Source organism: Fomitopsis serialis (assembly GCF_022376445.1).
Source record: "Fomitopsis serialis strain Sig1Antser10 chromosome Unknown B0H18scaffold_5, whole genome shotgun sequence".
Taxonomy (NCBI): domain Eukaryota; kingdom Fungi; phylum Basidiomycota; class Agaricomycetes; order Polyporales; family Fomitopsidaceae; genus Fomitopsis; species Fomitopsis serialis.
Window position 1 is genome coordinate 303,294 of NW_025954965.1, and position 14,186 is coordinate 317,479.

The window sequence follows — 14,186 nt, forward strand, 5'->3', positions numbered from 1 at the left end:
TCCGCCCGACGCAGCGCCTCGGGGGCTTCTCATGCAGGCACTGCAGGGGATGCGCTGACGGGTGTCAGCAGAAGGGAGGGGCAGGGAGCACGCGCCATGACGGTACCGTAAAGGCGATCGCCTGGGGGCGGCTAGTGCCCGCGAGCGTAGTGCGACAGCCCAAAAGGGGGCCGCGGGGGAGACGCCTGGGGTGGCGGGCAGGGAGGCGGTGCAGCGGGCGCACGGACGACGGCGCAGACAGACGGGCAGGCGGTACAGACATGAGTGGGCAGGGCAGGAAAGCGGGTCTGGCTGCGACTGGCCTTTGGGCGAGTGGGTGCGCGTAAGGATATGGGTGATTGCCGCACGTGCAGACCGAAGCACTCGCCGCTTCGTCGACCACCGTCGAGCTCCCACACGCTCTCCCCACGCTTTTAGGCTCCCCCGTCCGCCCTCCGACTCCCCGTCCCCGTACACTCTCACTCTCCTCCACACTATGCCATCAGAGCACCCCGTTCCCGCGATACACGACCAGCCCTCCTCAGACTCCTCGCAGGGCCAGGTCAAGCTCTGCTCCGCATGCCATTGCCCCCTCTCGGCGGACTCTCCCAATTCTGCTTTCTTTCTCCACGGCGACCCTGAATCCAGCGAGACTACCATTGTCTGCGGTCCATGCCACACCCGTCTCGCCCCCCTCCGTCCAGATGCGCCGCTCCCGCCCGACGAGTACTTCACCATGGAGCGCGAGCTCTTACGTCGCGCGGCTTCCCTGCAAGGCGGCCACAACGAGGCACCGGCCCCACCACGCAGGGAACCCAGCCTTCACGCGACGCACTCGCCGGTCGACCGTCGTCTTGATGTCGACGAGGACATGGACCGTTTGCCCAGCGCCCCGTCGACCGTCCATGTTCAACAGCACCCGACATGCTTACCGACTCCGTCAGAGACGCCTGTCGTCCACGTTCCCGCTCGCCCAACCCCCGCACCCATCGATACCAAGCTCACCCCTCCTCAGCCTTCCCAGCCATCCGCGACAGCACAACTATCCCCGGTCCAGCTCGCTACCCCGTCTACGAGCAGGACACGCTCAAACGCAGCGCTTGCCGTGTCGCCTGACCCGTTGTCGGACATCACGCGGCTACGAGTACGCTCGCAAGGACATCACTGTCTCTACCCTGGCGCCACATTTCAGGGTACGCAGAAGAGCGGGAGGAACAGCTACGACGTCAACGTTACCATAGTGGTCAGTGTCGGAATCATGACGGGTTCATTAATTGTCAACTGAAATGATTGTCATAGGACGTCGACTTCGCGTCATCGCACTTGTGTGGTTATTTGCGCATACGCGGGCTGACGGATGATTGGCCTGAGCTCACCACATATTTCGATGCCGAGATCATCGGAAGCCGGTACGGATTCTTGACGAGGAATTGGGGAGCAACGGAGCAGGATGATATGGTTCATTGGGCTCGCTTCCCTGCCTTCAGACATGTCCGGCATGAACTGAAAAAGCCGCACATGACGATGAAGGACGCGAACCGTGGTGCGGTGTTCATGAGGTGGAAGGAGAAGTTCTTGGTTCCCGATCACCGTGTACAGGACATCAACGGCGCGAGCTTCGCAGGTATGTGCCATTTCGACTTCAAATTCATGAACGGCCTGTCAAGTGGTCGTTTGCGGTTCATTTGCTGACGTACCTTGATGTGCAGGGTTCTACTACGTCTGCGTTGACTTTAACCCTCAGCAGTCCGGCTCCACGGGTGTCCATAATTCCCCGTCTCCCACGTCCTTTGATCCGTCCACACAATTGCCGTCGTCGCCCCCCGCAAGTAACAAGCCGGAGCTCAGCCCGCGCTCACGGCGAGCATCCGTGAATCAGGGTGCGAAGAGGCAAGGCCGCTCGCGATCGCGCGGCGTACCATCGTCCCCTGTAGCGACCATGAGCGGGTTCTACTTCCACCAAAACTCGGAACCGTGAGTGACCTTATCCTGCGGGGCATCATAACGGTGCTGACCGACCTTTGAACAGATATCAACAGCTCTCGCTGGTGCACGTACCGGAGGGTACGACGTCATCCTTTGAATTCCGATGAAGCTGCGCTGCTAAGGAGGGATACCAGGATGAAAAGCTGTCTTGGACACGGAGTCGCCCAAGCAGTGGCCTTCGTCGTATCCTCTCCTGACGTGCGCTCGCACTCACCTTTGCTATCATGTGCTGTCTGGGTCTTGTACGTAGTCGTGTTACCCCCTGCCCGCAGGACCGCATCTGCCCCCATCTCATTGCCACTGGCGCCCCGCTCGCATATCTCCCTCACGCCGTGTTATGACCTGTTGTGTATTAGTCTGTGACATGCCATACCATGCCCATAATAACGCGTTTGTTGTGTGACTGTTGAAGAGAGTGTGGCTGGCGCGCCCCGCAAGCGCCGGTGCTGTTGCGCGGCCGGCAAGTGCCGAGGGCGATAATAGGCAACGGTTACAGGAGAGGTCGACGTCGGGCCTCTGGCCTTCCCGCTTCTCCCTCCTCGCCGTCAAGCCCACTGCCCGACATGGCCTCGCACGCACACTCATCCTCCTCCACTGCGAACATCGTCGGCGTCCACTACCGCGTAGGCAAGAAGATCGGCGAGGGCTCCTTCGGGGTCATCTTTGAAGGTACAGACCTCTTCCCGCTTCCCGCACTGAAGCATCACGGACGCTCGCGGACGCCCTGCTCATACATGCTTCGTGTCCAGGCACAAACCTCCTCAACTCGCAGACTGTCGCCATCAAATTTGTACGCGCCGTTGCCTTTCGTGACGCGGGCCGGGTGCTCACGTCCACGTCTTGTTAGGAACCGAGGAAAGCGGAGGCGCCGCAGCTTCGAGACGAGTGCCGGTCGTACCGAATATTGGCAGGATGCCGTGAGTCGTGCGCGTGTGCTCCTCCTGACCGGCCTCCGCTGATGCGGGCCACGATGCAGCGGGGATCCCGCAAATCTACCACTTCGGCCAGGAGGGTCTCCACAACATCCTGGTCATCGACCTCCTCGGGCCCTCTCTCGAGGACCTGTTCGACATGTGCGGGAGGAAGTTCTCGATCAAGACGGTCTGCATGGCCGCGCGGCAGATGGTACGGGCGACGCCCTCAGCGGTCGTAATGCGTAGCTAATGCGCCGCCCAGATCACTCGCGTACAGACAATACACGAGAAGAACCTCATCTACCGCGACATCAAGCCCGACAACTTCCTCATCGGCCGGCCGAGCACTAAGGCTGCTAATGGTACGCCTACGTAGTCTTTGAGGGTCTCCGCCATTCTGAGTGCGTTGTTGTGCAGTCATTCATGTGGTGGACTTCGGTATGGCCAAGCAGTACCGGGATCCCAAGACGAAGCAGCACATCCCGTATCGTGAACGGAAGAGTTTGAGTGGTACGGCGCGGTACATGAGTATCAACACCCATCTGGGTCGAGGTATGTCTTCGCTCCGCTTCATGACCGGTGCGACCTAACATGCGTATGCAGAGCAGTCCCGTCGGGACGACCTCGAGTCATTAGGTCATGTCTTCATGTATTTCCTGAGAGGGAGCCTGCCATGGCAGGGTCTCAAAGCCGCTACCAACAAGCAGAAGTACGAGAAAATCGGGGAGAAGAAGCAGACGACACACATTAAGGACCTCTGCGATGGGTTCCCGGGTGCGTCGTGTTTGCTTGCCCTACCGGCCCAGCTCATTGTCTGTCCAGAGGAGTTTGGCATCTACCTCAACTATGTTCGAAAACTGGGCTTCGAGGAAACCCCCGACTACGACTTCTTGCGCGAGCTCTTTGTGAAGGTCATGAAGAACAACAATGACGTCGACGATGGAGTGTATGATTGGAACCTGCTTAACGGTACGCGCTTCGTTTGGATCCGCTGTGAACGTGCGCTGACTGCGTGCTTCTGATAAGGTGGGAAAGGATGGGAAGCCTCATTGGTGCGTTCAAATCAACACGAGGAGACAATGTGGTGCTGACTGCTCCCTATAGGGCCAGAACCAGATCCTCTCTCAAATCCAGAACACGTCTCCGGGCCCGGGCCAGGATCGTCGTCGGGATGTGGACCGCCAGGCTCGCGATGACAGACGGAGAGTGTCGCAGGCTGGCCAGGGCGTTGTGCCTCCGTCACCCGCGCTTGTACGGCACGGGTCCAAGCACCGCGCAATACCTGGGACGCCTGGCGGCGCGTCGACTCCAGGACCGATTACACCCATGTCTTCGGCCGCGGCTCATGTGGATGTCCCCATCGGCACAATGCAGCGTCGAATCAGCCAGCAACCCAGCGCGCAACATCCGTATGCCAATCCTGGACACGACTCGTTCGTGAGGGAAACGACGGTGGACGAGTATTCAGCGACGCAGCAACCGTACGGCCGTGTATCACCAATGGTCTCCTCCGTCGGTGCGGCGCCCCCTGCTCTGAGCAACGTGCGCGCGCTGGGAGGCGAGGTGGGAGCGTCCAACGGCGCCGGATACCAGGGCCAGTCCGAGGCGGAGCCGCAACAAAGCTCCCTCTGGAAGATTCTTACATGCCGGTGTGGCTGAGCCCTCCGTAGTTTTCGTTACGTTCTCTCGTCACCTCTGGATCTCCACGCCGTCACGCTCACTCTCGCTACGCTCGCTACTGATCTCGTCCACGTATACCTGTCTGCACTTTCGTCATTGCTATCATGCCTCTGGTCTCCCGTGCTTGACACCTTAACAACGTCTCTTAATATTTTCTAATCCGCACAATTTGTTTCATTGGTAGGCATTCGGTCGGTTGTCCCTGGTTATGGGCAATGGTAGTACAAGCAACATCTACATGGTATCAAACATGGATGAGAAATCCGAGGCAGTCCTGGCGAGTAGAGGAGTCGACGCTATCCAGCCATCCAGGTAATGATACAGTACTCGTATACCCTACGGAGTTTATAATACAGAAGTGTTACGTACATGATGGACGCAGAAGTACAAGCCATGCATATGAATATTGTCGGATTGCAGGCAGCATAGTGTCGAAGTGCACAGCACAGCGGGGACGATTATGAAAACTGATCTGGAGACTGGGATTGGGATTGGTGGCCGGTGTCGCTGCGGCTAGCTGTGTCGCTGAAGGAAGAGTCTGACTACGCGTAAGACACTATCCTGAGGCGCATAAACAAGTCACCAGAGCTCACCTGGGCCGTGAGCCTCCCTCGACTCGGAGCCGGAAGCGGATGACACGCTTGATAGGGATGAGGATTGTACGGAGATCTCGCCGTCGTCCTTCTCGTCCCTGTCGTACGTATCTTCCCAAAATGCATGCGACTCGGTCACGGACTCGGCCGGCCGCGGCCAGGTTGAGGGGCTCCTCTCACTGTGACGCGCCGGTGTAGCTACATATCAAAGTTATTTCGTGTCGTACTGTCGAATGAGGCAGCACACATACCTTCTCGGCTTTGGTCGCGATCAGATTCCGGAGGTCCACGGGCTGAAAATGTACTTGGCTCGCGGGAGAATTGGCTGGGCCCGCGGCGAGGGAGAGAAACGGATGTAGGAATAGGTCCTGAACGATCCCCGTCGCTGGACTGCAAACGCTCGTGCAGCGGCCGATGACTACTGCTGGACTGTCCTCCCTCGTACTCGGGAGCCTGTGAGTTCGCATTCGTAACCCATTTCCGAGTGTGATCGCCTGAGGCGGGGTACGGCTGTCGCGGATGAGGGCGATTTGGGGATGCGTTTAGGTAGTTGCCTCTGCCACGGAAGTACGGCTGGCCGCGATTCGGAAGCCTGCGTCCGCGGCCTCCTTGTCCGTTGGGACCGCCATACCATCCTTGGCGCATGCCAGCGGGTGGCTGATTGGAATCCTCTGGCTGTCCACCGCCCCATTGGTCATCGCGCCCAACCTGAGCATGGTTCAGTGATAAAGAACGCATACTCGACGACATAGACGGACATACTCGTTGAGACTGGATGACTATGCCTGGGCTTGACGTATTCACCCCGTGTTGGTTTCCGACCAGGAACAATGGCTGAGCTTCGCTGAAACTCCCAATGGGTAGTCGTTGGGTGGCCTTCGTTATGAGCCCGCCGATGAGGTCCGTGAATTGTCGAAGCTGGTGATACATGGGTTGCATGTGGTCGGGAACACCGGAGGGATGTTGCAGTGCGCCGTGAGACCGCAAGTACGTTTCGAACTCATTTGCCAAGTACTGCAATCCCTCCTTATATCCCTCGACATCCCTTCTCTGGTCCTCGATTTGCCGGTCCTTCGATTTCAAGGCCTCCTGTGCGTTATGGAGCTTTCCCTCCACCAGTTCAGACATAGCTTTGTAGTGCCCGACCTCCTTTCTATGGTCCGAGTATCTGTGGTTGTCCATGTCGCGTTCTGAACGGAGCTTGTCGCATTCTGAACGAAGCTTGTCGCATTCTAAGCGGTACTTGTCACGTTCTAAGCGAAACTTATCGCGTTCTGAGCGAAACTTGTCGCGTTCTGAGCGAAACTTGTCGCATTCTGAGTGCAGCTTGTCGTAGTCTGAACGGGAGGTTGTGAGGTCGTGTACGGATTCCGCCAACTTGTCCTCTATGCGACTCTTGTCTTCTTCCAGTCTGATTCGCTTGGCCTCGGACTGCCGCAACTGGGCCCGTAGTTCCGACAGAGGCTCGGTACTATCGAGATGGGTCTGATCACGACCGCGACCAGCGTGTGTCCTAGGAGTAGACCGATGAGTGTGGGTTGTCTGTGGAAGAGCGTCGCAGTCAGAGGCAGGCATCCCAGGTGGTTTGCCCCGGGGTGCGCGAATAAGTGCACGGTTCCCGGTAGTACTTGCTTTAGACGATTGCGCAATAGGGTTGTCCCTCGCACTGGTCAGCTGTTGTGATGCTGTGCCGGTTGTTGGTTCGGGACATGGCTCGGGTCGTCGAGACTTGGGTTTTGCCTTCTTAGAGGCTGACCTCATCGTCTCGCGATCCGGGTCGACAAGATCTCTACCAGAGCGTTGCCGAGGACGTGCTGACGGAAGTCGAGATCCTTGTGGATCGTCACGTCTACCTCGGGGGATCGGATCCTCTGGTTCAGGATCAGGGGAATCGACTCGTCGTGCGACCCGTTTAAACTTGTTCGGTCCTGGTCGTTGTGAGTCTTGTGCCTGATTGTATGCACTCTGCATGACGTTGACAAGGGCTCCCCCGTAGTCGTCGTCAACGAAGTCCTGGTCGAGGACGATGTCAACAAGGTCGAGAGAGAGATAACGACATCAAATTCACCTCTTCCTGAGGCTTGGATGCCTTCACCCGTTTCCGCCTCGATGTCTGCTCGCTCGTGGCAGCTGCGTCCCTCTTTCTCTTGCTTGAACCAGATGCTGGACCGGATAGAAGAATATAAGCTCGATTATGTCGCTGGGGAGGTTCAGTTACGCTGCGCGCCGCCGTAAGCGTGTCGAATCGAGCATCGTCGATATGCGTTTGGGCGAAATGCTCCTGCGACATGACGCCGTCCGCGGGCGACGACTCTTCTATTTGAGCGAGCGAGTGTCGCAACGGAATTTCGGGCGACTGCGCACGCGGAGACCCCAAAGCTGGAGTTTGCGAACGACTGATGTCCATAGCATTTTCATGCTTTGTGTTCTCCGGAGCGTTGCAATCAGGTGCCGGAGCATCAACAGGTTCTCTGGGTGACACCTGGAACAGTTTATGTCTCGCGTCCGCCTCTTTTGAGACGGGAGACAATTGCGCACCTCGTAATCATAGAATCCGGGGCTCGTAAACACGCTGTTCACAGCTCTGCAGTGCCGGAATCTCTGGGCTGCCAGGACGAGTCTCGCACCAAGCCTCGCTGCTTGTGGTGCGAATACACCGGTCTTCTCCACACCCGTCAGGGCAGGCTTGACATTGCCGAATTGTGTCTTGGCATGGAGATGTGTTTGATGCAATTGACTATAATCCGCTTTCCCCAAATCCTTGTGGATCGCGAGGAACACCTCCGACGCATGTATGCCAGTATCCAGGAGATGCATCAGACAACTCGAGTAGTGACATCCGAGGCAATATAACGATGACAGGTACGAGACGCTATGCGGTGGCGAGAGGTTGGAGCGACACGATCGCATCTCGTGCAACTAGTGGGTACAGTATATCCGTCAGCAAAGATACTGAGGTAGAGGAGAGTGTGAGAACCTTGCTCGAAAACTCGGCTCGACGAACACGCAGGGCACACGCAGCCTGGAACACACAGACGTCGTCACTGTCCTTGAGCTCCCTATAGAACAGTCTCAGTGACATTGCAGTAGCAGCTGTGCCACGGGACTCACCTCGGTGTAAGAACAGCTGTATGCGAATCTTCGCCTGCGCCCAGTTGTCGGAGGATGCGAACAGCCCTATTCCGGTCGTTGATGAGATCTTGCGTCTTGCAGCGTTGTGTAGGGACCATGTTGGTGCATTTGCAGGTTCGCCCTTCGACGTAGCAAGTGGAGCATATCACCAGGCAGTCACCTCGGTTTTGTTGTTGACAACATGAGTCGCACTTGAAGTAGCTCTGGAAGATATCGGCTCCACAGAAGTCGCAAGCGAACGTACATGGTTGCTCGTTGGCTGCATGGGAGCGCGAAGACGGCGATGTTGGCGGTGGTTGAGAGCGGACATTGTGAACTGCGCCTCCGTCGTCAACATTATCCACCGGCTCGCCGTACTCTTCGCGAAGCACGCCATCAAAGAGCGACACCAATAAGTCCAGCACAGCAGTGTCTCTGGTCATTCTGCGAGCTTCGGAGGGGGATACCTGGGCTACTGACTCGAGCTCCTTGGTGTAGTGACGGAGCGAGTGGTGCAAGACTGACTTAGTGCGATAAATCTCTGGTCGGCAGACCCTGTAACGGCTAATGAGCACGCATACAATCACAGCATGTAAGAATACTCACCGTCGGTAGATGGGCAATTCGTACAACAAAGCCGTCGTCAGTCCCTTGACCGTTATTCTTGACCACGACAGCTTCATTGTAAGACCGCCATGGTTGACCACTTGATGGCAGCTTCTAGGCGGAATGATGAACAAATCACCAAGTTTTTGCTCCGCGACGTATACGGGAAATGGGGCGTCCCTCAGCTCATCGATGGTCGTTGCATGGTTCTCCCAGTCCAACTCTTGCCCCAGCGTCTCCTGGAAATATTTCGCAACCTCCGGGGCGACATCCGAAGCGGTCATGAACCAGAACGAACTGCCGTCCTCTGTGTGGCACATGAGGTTATGTCCCGTGGATCCACAGAGATCTTTATGGCAAGGCGTGAAGGTGTCGCCGATCCCATAATAGCACATGATAGTCTCAACTCGTTCCTGAAGAGGTATGCTGATAAGTCGGACAACTATGGTGGGCGAGGATATATCACTCACAGAATGAGGAAGATGTGCCAATAGGTCTTTGGATCCGCCTGGTTGTAGTTCTGGCGGGATTACATCAGAGTAAAGCCAGTCCCTCCACTCCTGAGGGCAATCGACATCCTTGGCATAGAGAGGCGGGTCTAAATCAAAGCGTGTCAGTATAAGACCAGCGAGTCTCACATAATATGTGGCGACGCGCGTAACGACGTTGACTCACCTCCTGTCGTGAAGCGCGAAGTCGTACGGGAGTGCTCGACGAAGTCGGAGAGTGTCATGTCTATGTCTTTGTAGTTCTGAACGTTACGCGCCGAGAGCACTTCATGATACATGTTCGGACTGAGCGACGAGCGGGCATTCAGATGGAATTATAAGTTGCTTACCAGTATCTCCATCTTTTGCTACGAGCCGGTCCGCGTCGAAGGCCCCGCACCACCTCGGGTCTGTATGCCAACCTTCAACAATGAGTGGTATTCCCTGGCGCTCGGCTTCGTCGGCCTTTGTAGGCCATAACTCGTCGTGTATGGAGACCCGATGAACCAGCTGAAAGTTGCTATTCTCCAGCAATCCAGAGAGCGTCCAGTCTTTCGTAGTGATCGAGGTGGGCGATGTGATGGGAGCAGGCATGGGGACTGGAGGGGCGACTGCCTCAGTAATAGCGTTACCTGCATTCGCCGTGGGGCGTTCAGCTGCAGATCGGACACCTGAGGAATGGTGGATCCCTGATGGGGCGCTCGATGCAGGTCCTGCCTGAGGGGATTGCGCCTCTCTGAGGAAGCCTGGACGCGTGGTCGGGACCACCTTTTCGCTCTGGGCCCAACTTGAAAGGCGGTCGCGCCCTGGTAAAGCTGGGACTACACCGTCACGAAACTCCCTCTGGGGCCCCTCCATGATCTTATGTCGCATGTTCTCCATGGCAGCTGTAAAAGGAAGAGGAAGCGGGAGTTGGCCGATGTTGCAGCCCGCTGGGCGAGAGCTTATGAAGGAGCCTGAGATGCCTTTGATGAGTCCGGTGGTAGCGTCAGTGCCTCGTACGGATGGAGTGTGCAATGTCCGTGCAGTTGAGGGAAGTGGATTGCCCGGGAGGCTATGCAGCGACGGGGACGTGCCTGCGTCTCAAACCGCGCGCAGGGTCATTTCATTGAAGAAAGAACTCTGTCGTAGCCGCCGGCCCATGGTCTCGCTCCCGCTGTGATCGACGCGACGCGCTCTCCCGCGCGTCCCGTCACGCGACTGTGACGCGCCATCCTCACACTGGCAGGCTCTGTATGTACGCTGCCCTCATCCCAGCAGCTCTTACTCTGCTCTCCTGCTCTTCTGCTGCGACCGCCATCTCCTTCGAGTGCGCGACTCCGGAGACACCGCGGTGATTGCCTGCCTTCTTCCATCGCAGGACCACTGCCCCACTGATCTTACACTACGATAACCCACACAGATCACACGGCCTTTCGACCTCAGTCCGCGCCGTCTCAACCGACACGATGTCCAGTGTCTCTCTGCCAGAGTTGGACTTCTGGGAGTTCGTGAACTGTGCGCGATGTCATCTGCCCTTCGAGACAGACGCAGGAATGCCGCCCATCCCTTTCTGGCTCACGGAATGCGGACATGTCGTATGCAACAATCATCTCAGTGCGTGTTCGGAACATTCCTCACCTATATCCTCCGAATCATCGTTCCCACACTGTGCAGACGCCGACCAGAGTTGTGCACAATGCGGTGCGCAAGGGATACAACTCGTGCCGTTGCAGAAGGATGTGGGTACATGCCTGCCCTCCCTTCTATGCACTGCTTCACATTGCCAATGCCACATAGATGGAGGCTCCCATGTCGGAATGGTTCCGGTCTGTGACACAGACTCTAGACAGTGTGGCCTATGCAACGAGGGTATGTCTCGGAAGCATGTCAGATCGTGGCTGCGAAGTCACCGGTTTGGTATAGTTTCAAATGGAGACACTTGCCTCGTTGGCACGGCATTACAAGAACAAATACATCCAGCAGCGCTCCCTTATCGATCGCCTCAAGAACGAGTTCAAGGCAATGAAGAAGTACCGGACTCTGTCCACGGGTCGTCCACAAGTCTCACATATATGTGTGCTAGGGCGCTGGAGGACCTGAAGGCCGAGAATGCTCAACTGCAGCAATATGCTGGGTACCAAGGCATGTCTTCTGACATCCAAAACGCGAATGGGAAGCGACGAATGCTAGCCAACCATCAGTAAGTGTTGGATCTTCAAGATGTCAGTTCAGTAACTCTATAGCTTTCAGGCACCCGAGCGGTGTACGAACGAACTCGAGCCCACGTTCTGTTGTCACTCCAATAGGTCCAGATCGGCTAACGCTGCCGCCCGACCGTCAGCAACCCAGTTTCGCGCCCGTCGCACAAGCTCCAGATCAGAGTACGACTCCGCATAGGGACAGGCCGGGGTCTAGTCGATTCGTTCAGTACGTATCGTTCATAGTCTTTTACATCACGATTTTACTCCGGTCGGACGTTCTGTCTGACGGCCTCCTATTCAAGGCAGTATGCATATCAGCCTGCACACGCTGTCCATCCAGGCGTTGTGCACGCGTCCTTGTCCCATGAGCAAGCAGCTCCTAGGCAGGCTTTGTCACGACAAGCGCAAGCGCAACTATCGTCTGGACGTGCGCATATATCCACCCAGGGTCTTCCTTCTTTCAATGACGCCGCTACGGAAGGCTACCATGAGGCGGGGCCGTCGTCCGGCAGTCTTCGGCCAATTCAAGGAGATGGTTTTAGAGGCGCCGGTCACGATAGGACACAGATGCCGCCACCGCCAACTCCTCAGATGCCGAGGACGTCTTTACAACAGCGTGCTTCCTTTAGGCCTCCTGCAACACCCCAACTACAACCATCTGGTGGCTCTCGTCGTTTCTTACCTCCTACGCCGGTTCGACCGAGAGAAACTGCTGCTCCCAACCGTGCATTGCTTCAACAACCTCGCAACCACCAGGTGCTGCAGACACAGCGCTTCTCAGGACCATCGAACATGCAATCGTTCTCTGGGTCATCTGCGTCTGGTCAACAACGGAATCAAGATCTGGTCTCGGGCCCATCTCGTGCAACATCCTTCGCAGCTTCGGGGGGTCAGCGGACGCCCTTCGTACCTAATCGCTAACACCTTCGAGAGGTCGTCTGAGACTCTGTGTCGTCATTTACAATTAGTCTCACTATCCTAGTGCCTCTGATTGTAGTGTGTTTGTCTTGCGTGTTATATGATGCGTTTCGAGTCCCGTGCGACACCTACGTGATGCACGGCATGTCTGAGCGGCTTGCGACCCACTGGTAATTCCATGAAGTAAGTATGCAAAATATACAGGCGATGGATGAGGTCACGTAGAATCTGAATCTTGATCTAAACCCCGATGGTGGCGCGCCACGGCGTGACGGGCCCCTGCTGGGTGCGAGAGGCGGTGGCTGCTGCGCAACGACAAAGCTGTTCTCCGCACTCACCGAGCGCAGGCCGCTGTTTTCTATCCGGCCTCCAGTCCACTTTGTCTTTCTTCCTTTCATCACTGACTCTAGTCGACGAACATGGCGTACCAGAACGCGTACGGCCAGCCGCAGTATCCGCCGGCGCAGTATGATGACTACAACCCCTACGCTGCTGCCGCGCAGCCGCACAAGACCTACGAGCAGGGAGGCTACAATTATGAAAGCGGAGGCTACAATCAGGGTGGATACACTGACGATCCGTCTGGTGTTGGCAAGGAGAGAGACAGGAATGTGTTCGAGCGGGAAGCGGACGACGCATTCCCAAACAGACCCTCGGGTCCCAAGTACGCTGCAATCATCTGCTGCCCGTTCTCTGACTGATGGCGCCTTACCTGATAGGAACACGAGGAATATGCGGCGATGGAGGCTCGAACATAGTGAAGGTCTCTGGACAAGAGGGGGGGCATTGGCCACTTTTGGACGGTTCTTCTGCTGCACCATCATGATCGTTGTGTTCCTGTTCATCAGCATCGTGCTGTCCTTGGTTCTGGTATGTAGTAAGTTGAGTGATGCGGTAAGGCGAGGCTGACTCTCCGTGACAGTGGGTCAGACCACCGAGTGTTCTGATTGGCACTCCGACTCTCAACGGCACCTCACCGGTAAGCAGTTTCGTTTAGAATTCCATGCAGGCTATACCAACCCATATGGCGTAGGTCTCAGTACAGAACAGTGCTCTTGTCCTTGCGCTTGATGTCGATGCTAGGTACGTGGTCATTCTACGCCATCGTCATGACATTGTGACTGAGGCACGGATGCAGCGTCAGCAACCCCAACTACTTCTCAGTCCAGTTCACGGACCTGGATCTCAATGTGCGCCTTGATCCTATACGCCGCATGGACAGCGCAACTAATAGCTGGATTCTAGCTCTTCTATCCCATCAACAACACCGCCGTAGGTGGCGGGTCATTGAAGAACGTCGACTTCAGATCACACGAAACCACGAATATTACCTTCCCGCTCGATCTTAAGTACAACATCACCGGCTCGTCCAGCACGAATGTTCTCGTCGATCTGGCTCAGAAGTGCGGTGTCCTCCCCGGGTCCTCGAAGTCCGACATCACCATCAACTACAAAGCGACGGTACGTGACGGATCTTGTCGCATGAGCGTAACACTGATGCATTCCATGTGCGTAGGTCGACGTCCGTATCTTCGCGATTCCTGTGAAGCCTACAATCAGCAACAGCTTCAGTTTCGAATGTCCGATTGATAGCAGTGATATCGAGGTGGGTTCTCTGTACCGCGTTCCCGGTTGGTCGTATGCTCAGATCATGGTTCCGCTTCCAGAAATTGTTGCAGGAAGCAGGAATCAACATCTCCGACCTTGGCTCGTTGCTCTGATATTCCT

The 14,186-nt window shown here is 56.5% G+C and overlaps 6 protein-coding genes across 6 annotated transcripts; 4 read left to right on the forward strand and 2 right to left on the reverse strand.

The window, feature by feature from the left end:
• Nucleotides 1–475: 475 nt before the first annotated feature.
• Nucleotides 476–2,072, forward strand: B0H18DRAFT_1082529 (vacuolar import and degradation protein-domain-containing protein; the record flags this gene model as incomplete). Its single annotated transcript, XM_048031544.1, has 4 exons — nucleotides 476–1,222; nucleotides 1,279–1,603; nucleotides 1,689–1,953; nucleotides 2,009–2,072. The coding sequence occupies 4 exons, from the start codon at nucleotides 476–478 to the stop codon at nucleotides 2,070–2,072; spliced, it is 1,401 nt and encodes a 466-aa protein (XP_047898586.1).
• A 374-nt stretch (nucleotides 2,073–2,446) lies between these two features.
• On the forward strand, nucleotides 2,447–4,656 carry B0H18DRAFT_486004 (CK1/CK1/CK1-G protein kinase). Its single transcript, XM_048038260.1, has 9 exons — nucleotides 2,447–2,634; nucleotides 2,715–2,755; nucleotides 2,813–2,882; nucleotides 2,942–3,090; nucleotides 3,142–3,241; nucleotides 3,297–3,431; nucleotides 3,483–3,848; nucleotides 3,906–3,931; nucleotides 3,984–4,656. The coding sequence occupies exons 1-9, from the start codon at nucleotides 2,529–2,531 to the stop codon at nucleotides 4,536–4,538; spliced, it is 1,548 nt and encodes a 515-aa protein (XP_047898587.1). The 5' UTR covers nucleotides 2,447–2,528; the 3' UTR covers nucleotides 4,539–4,656.
• A 932-nt stretch (nucleotides 4,657–5,588) lies between these two features.
• B0H18DRAFT_486038 (uncharacterized protein) lies at nucleotides 5,589–8,271 on the reverse strand. The gene is made up of 5 exons (XM_048038261.1): nucleotides 8,264–8,271; nucleotides 7,691–8,211; nucleotides 7,221–7,634; nucleotides 5,911–7,165; nucleotides 5,589–5,860 (listed from the first exon to the last, which is right to left on the reverse strand). Exons 2-5 carry the CDS (start codon nucleotides 8,060–8,062, stop codon nucleotides 5,847–5,849), a joined length of 2,055 nt encoding a protein of 684 aa, XP_047898588.1. The 5' UTR covers nucleotides 8,063–8,211; nucleotides 8,264–8,271; the 3' UTR covers nucleotides 5,589–5,846.
• B0H18DRAFT_869251 (uncharacterized protein) lies at nucleotides 8,260–10,215 on the reverse strand (the record flags this gene model as incomplete). The annotated part of the gene is made up of 5 exons (XM_048039999.1): nucleotides 8,260–8,818; nucleotides 8,870–9,282; nucleotides 9,340–9,467; nucleotides 9,545–9,643; nucleotides 9,708–10,215. 5 exons carry the CDS (start codon nucleotides 10,213–10,215, stop codon nucleotides 8,260–8,262), a joined length of 1,707 nt encoding a protein of 568 aa, XP_047898589.1.
• A 388-nt stretch (nucleotides 10,216–10,603) lies between these two features.
• B0H18DRAFT_977973 (uncharacterized protein) lies at nucleotides 10,604–12,578 on the forward strand. The gene is made up of 8 exons (XM_048044291.1): nucleotides 10,604–10,690; nucleotides 10,760–10,953; nucleotides 11,014–11,078; nucleotides 11,137–11,208; nucleotides 11,263–11,369; nucleotides 11,423–11,539; nucleotides 11,590–11,766; nucleotides 11,843–12,578. The coding sequence occupies exons 2-8, from the start codon at nucleotides 10,806–10,808 to the stop codon at nucleotides 12,459–12,461; spliced, it is 1,305 nt and encodes a 434-aa protein (XP_047898590.1). The 5' UTR covers nucleotides 10,604–10,690; nucleotides 10,760–10,805; the 3' UTR covers nucleotides 12,462–12,578.
• Nucleotides 12,579–12,877: 299 nt separating this feature from the next.
• Nucleotides 12,878–14,179, forward strand: B0H18DRAFT_869232 (uncharacterized protein; the record flags this gene model as incomplete). Its single annotated transcript, XM_048039997.1, has 8 exons — nucleotides 12,878–13,122; nucleotides 13,178–13,328; nucleotides 13,381–13,437; nucleotides 13,492–13,541; nucleotides 13,597–13,648; nucleotides 13,704–13,919; nucleotides 13,975–14,064; nucleotides 14,126–14,179. 8 exons carry the CDS (start codon nucleotides 12,878–12,880, stop codon nucleotides 14,177–14,179), a joined length of 915 nt encoding a protein of 304 aa, XP_047898591.1.
• Between the last annotated feature and the right edge of the window lie 7 nt (nucleotides 14,180–14,186).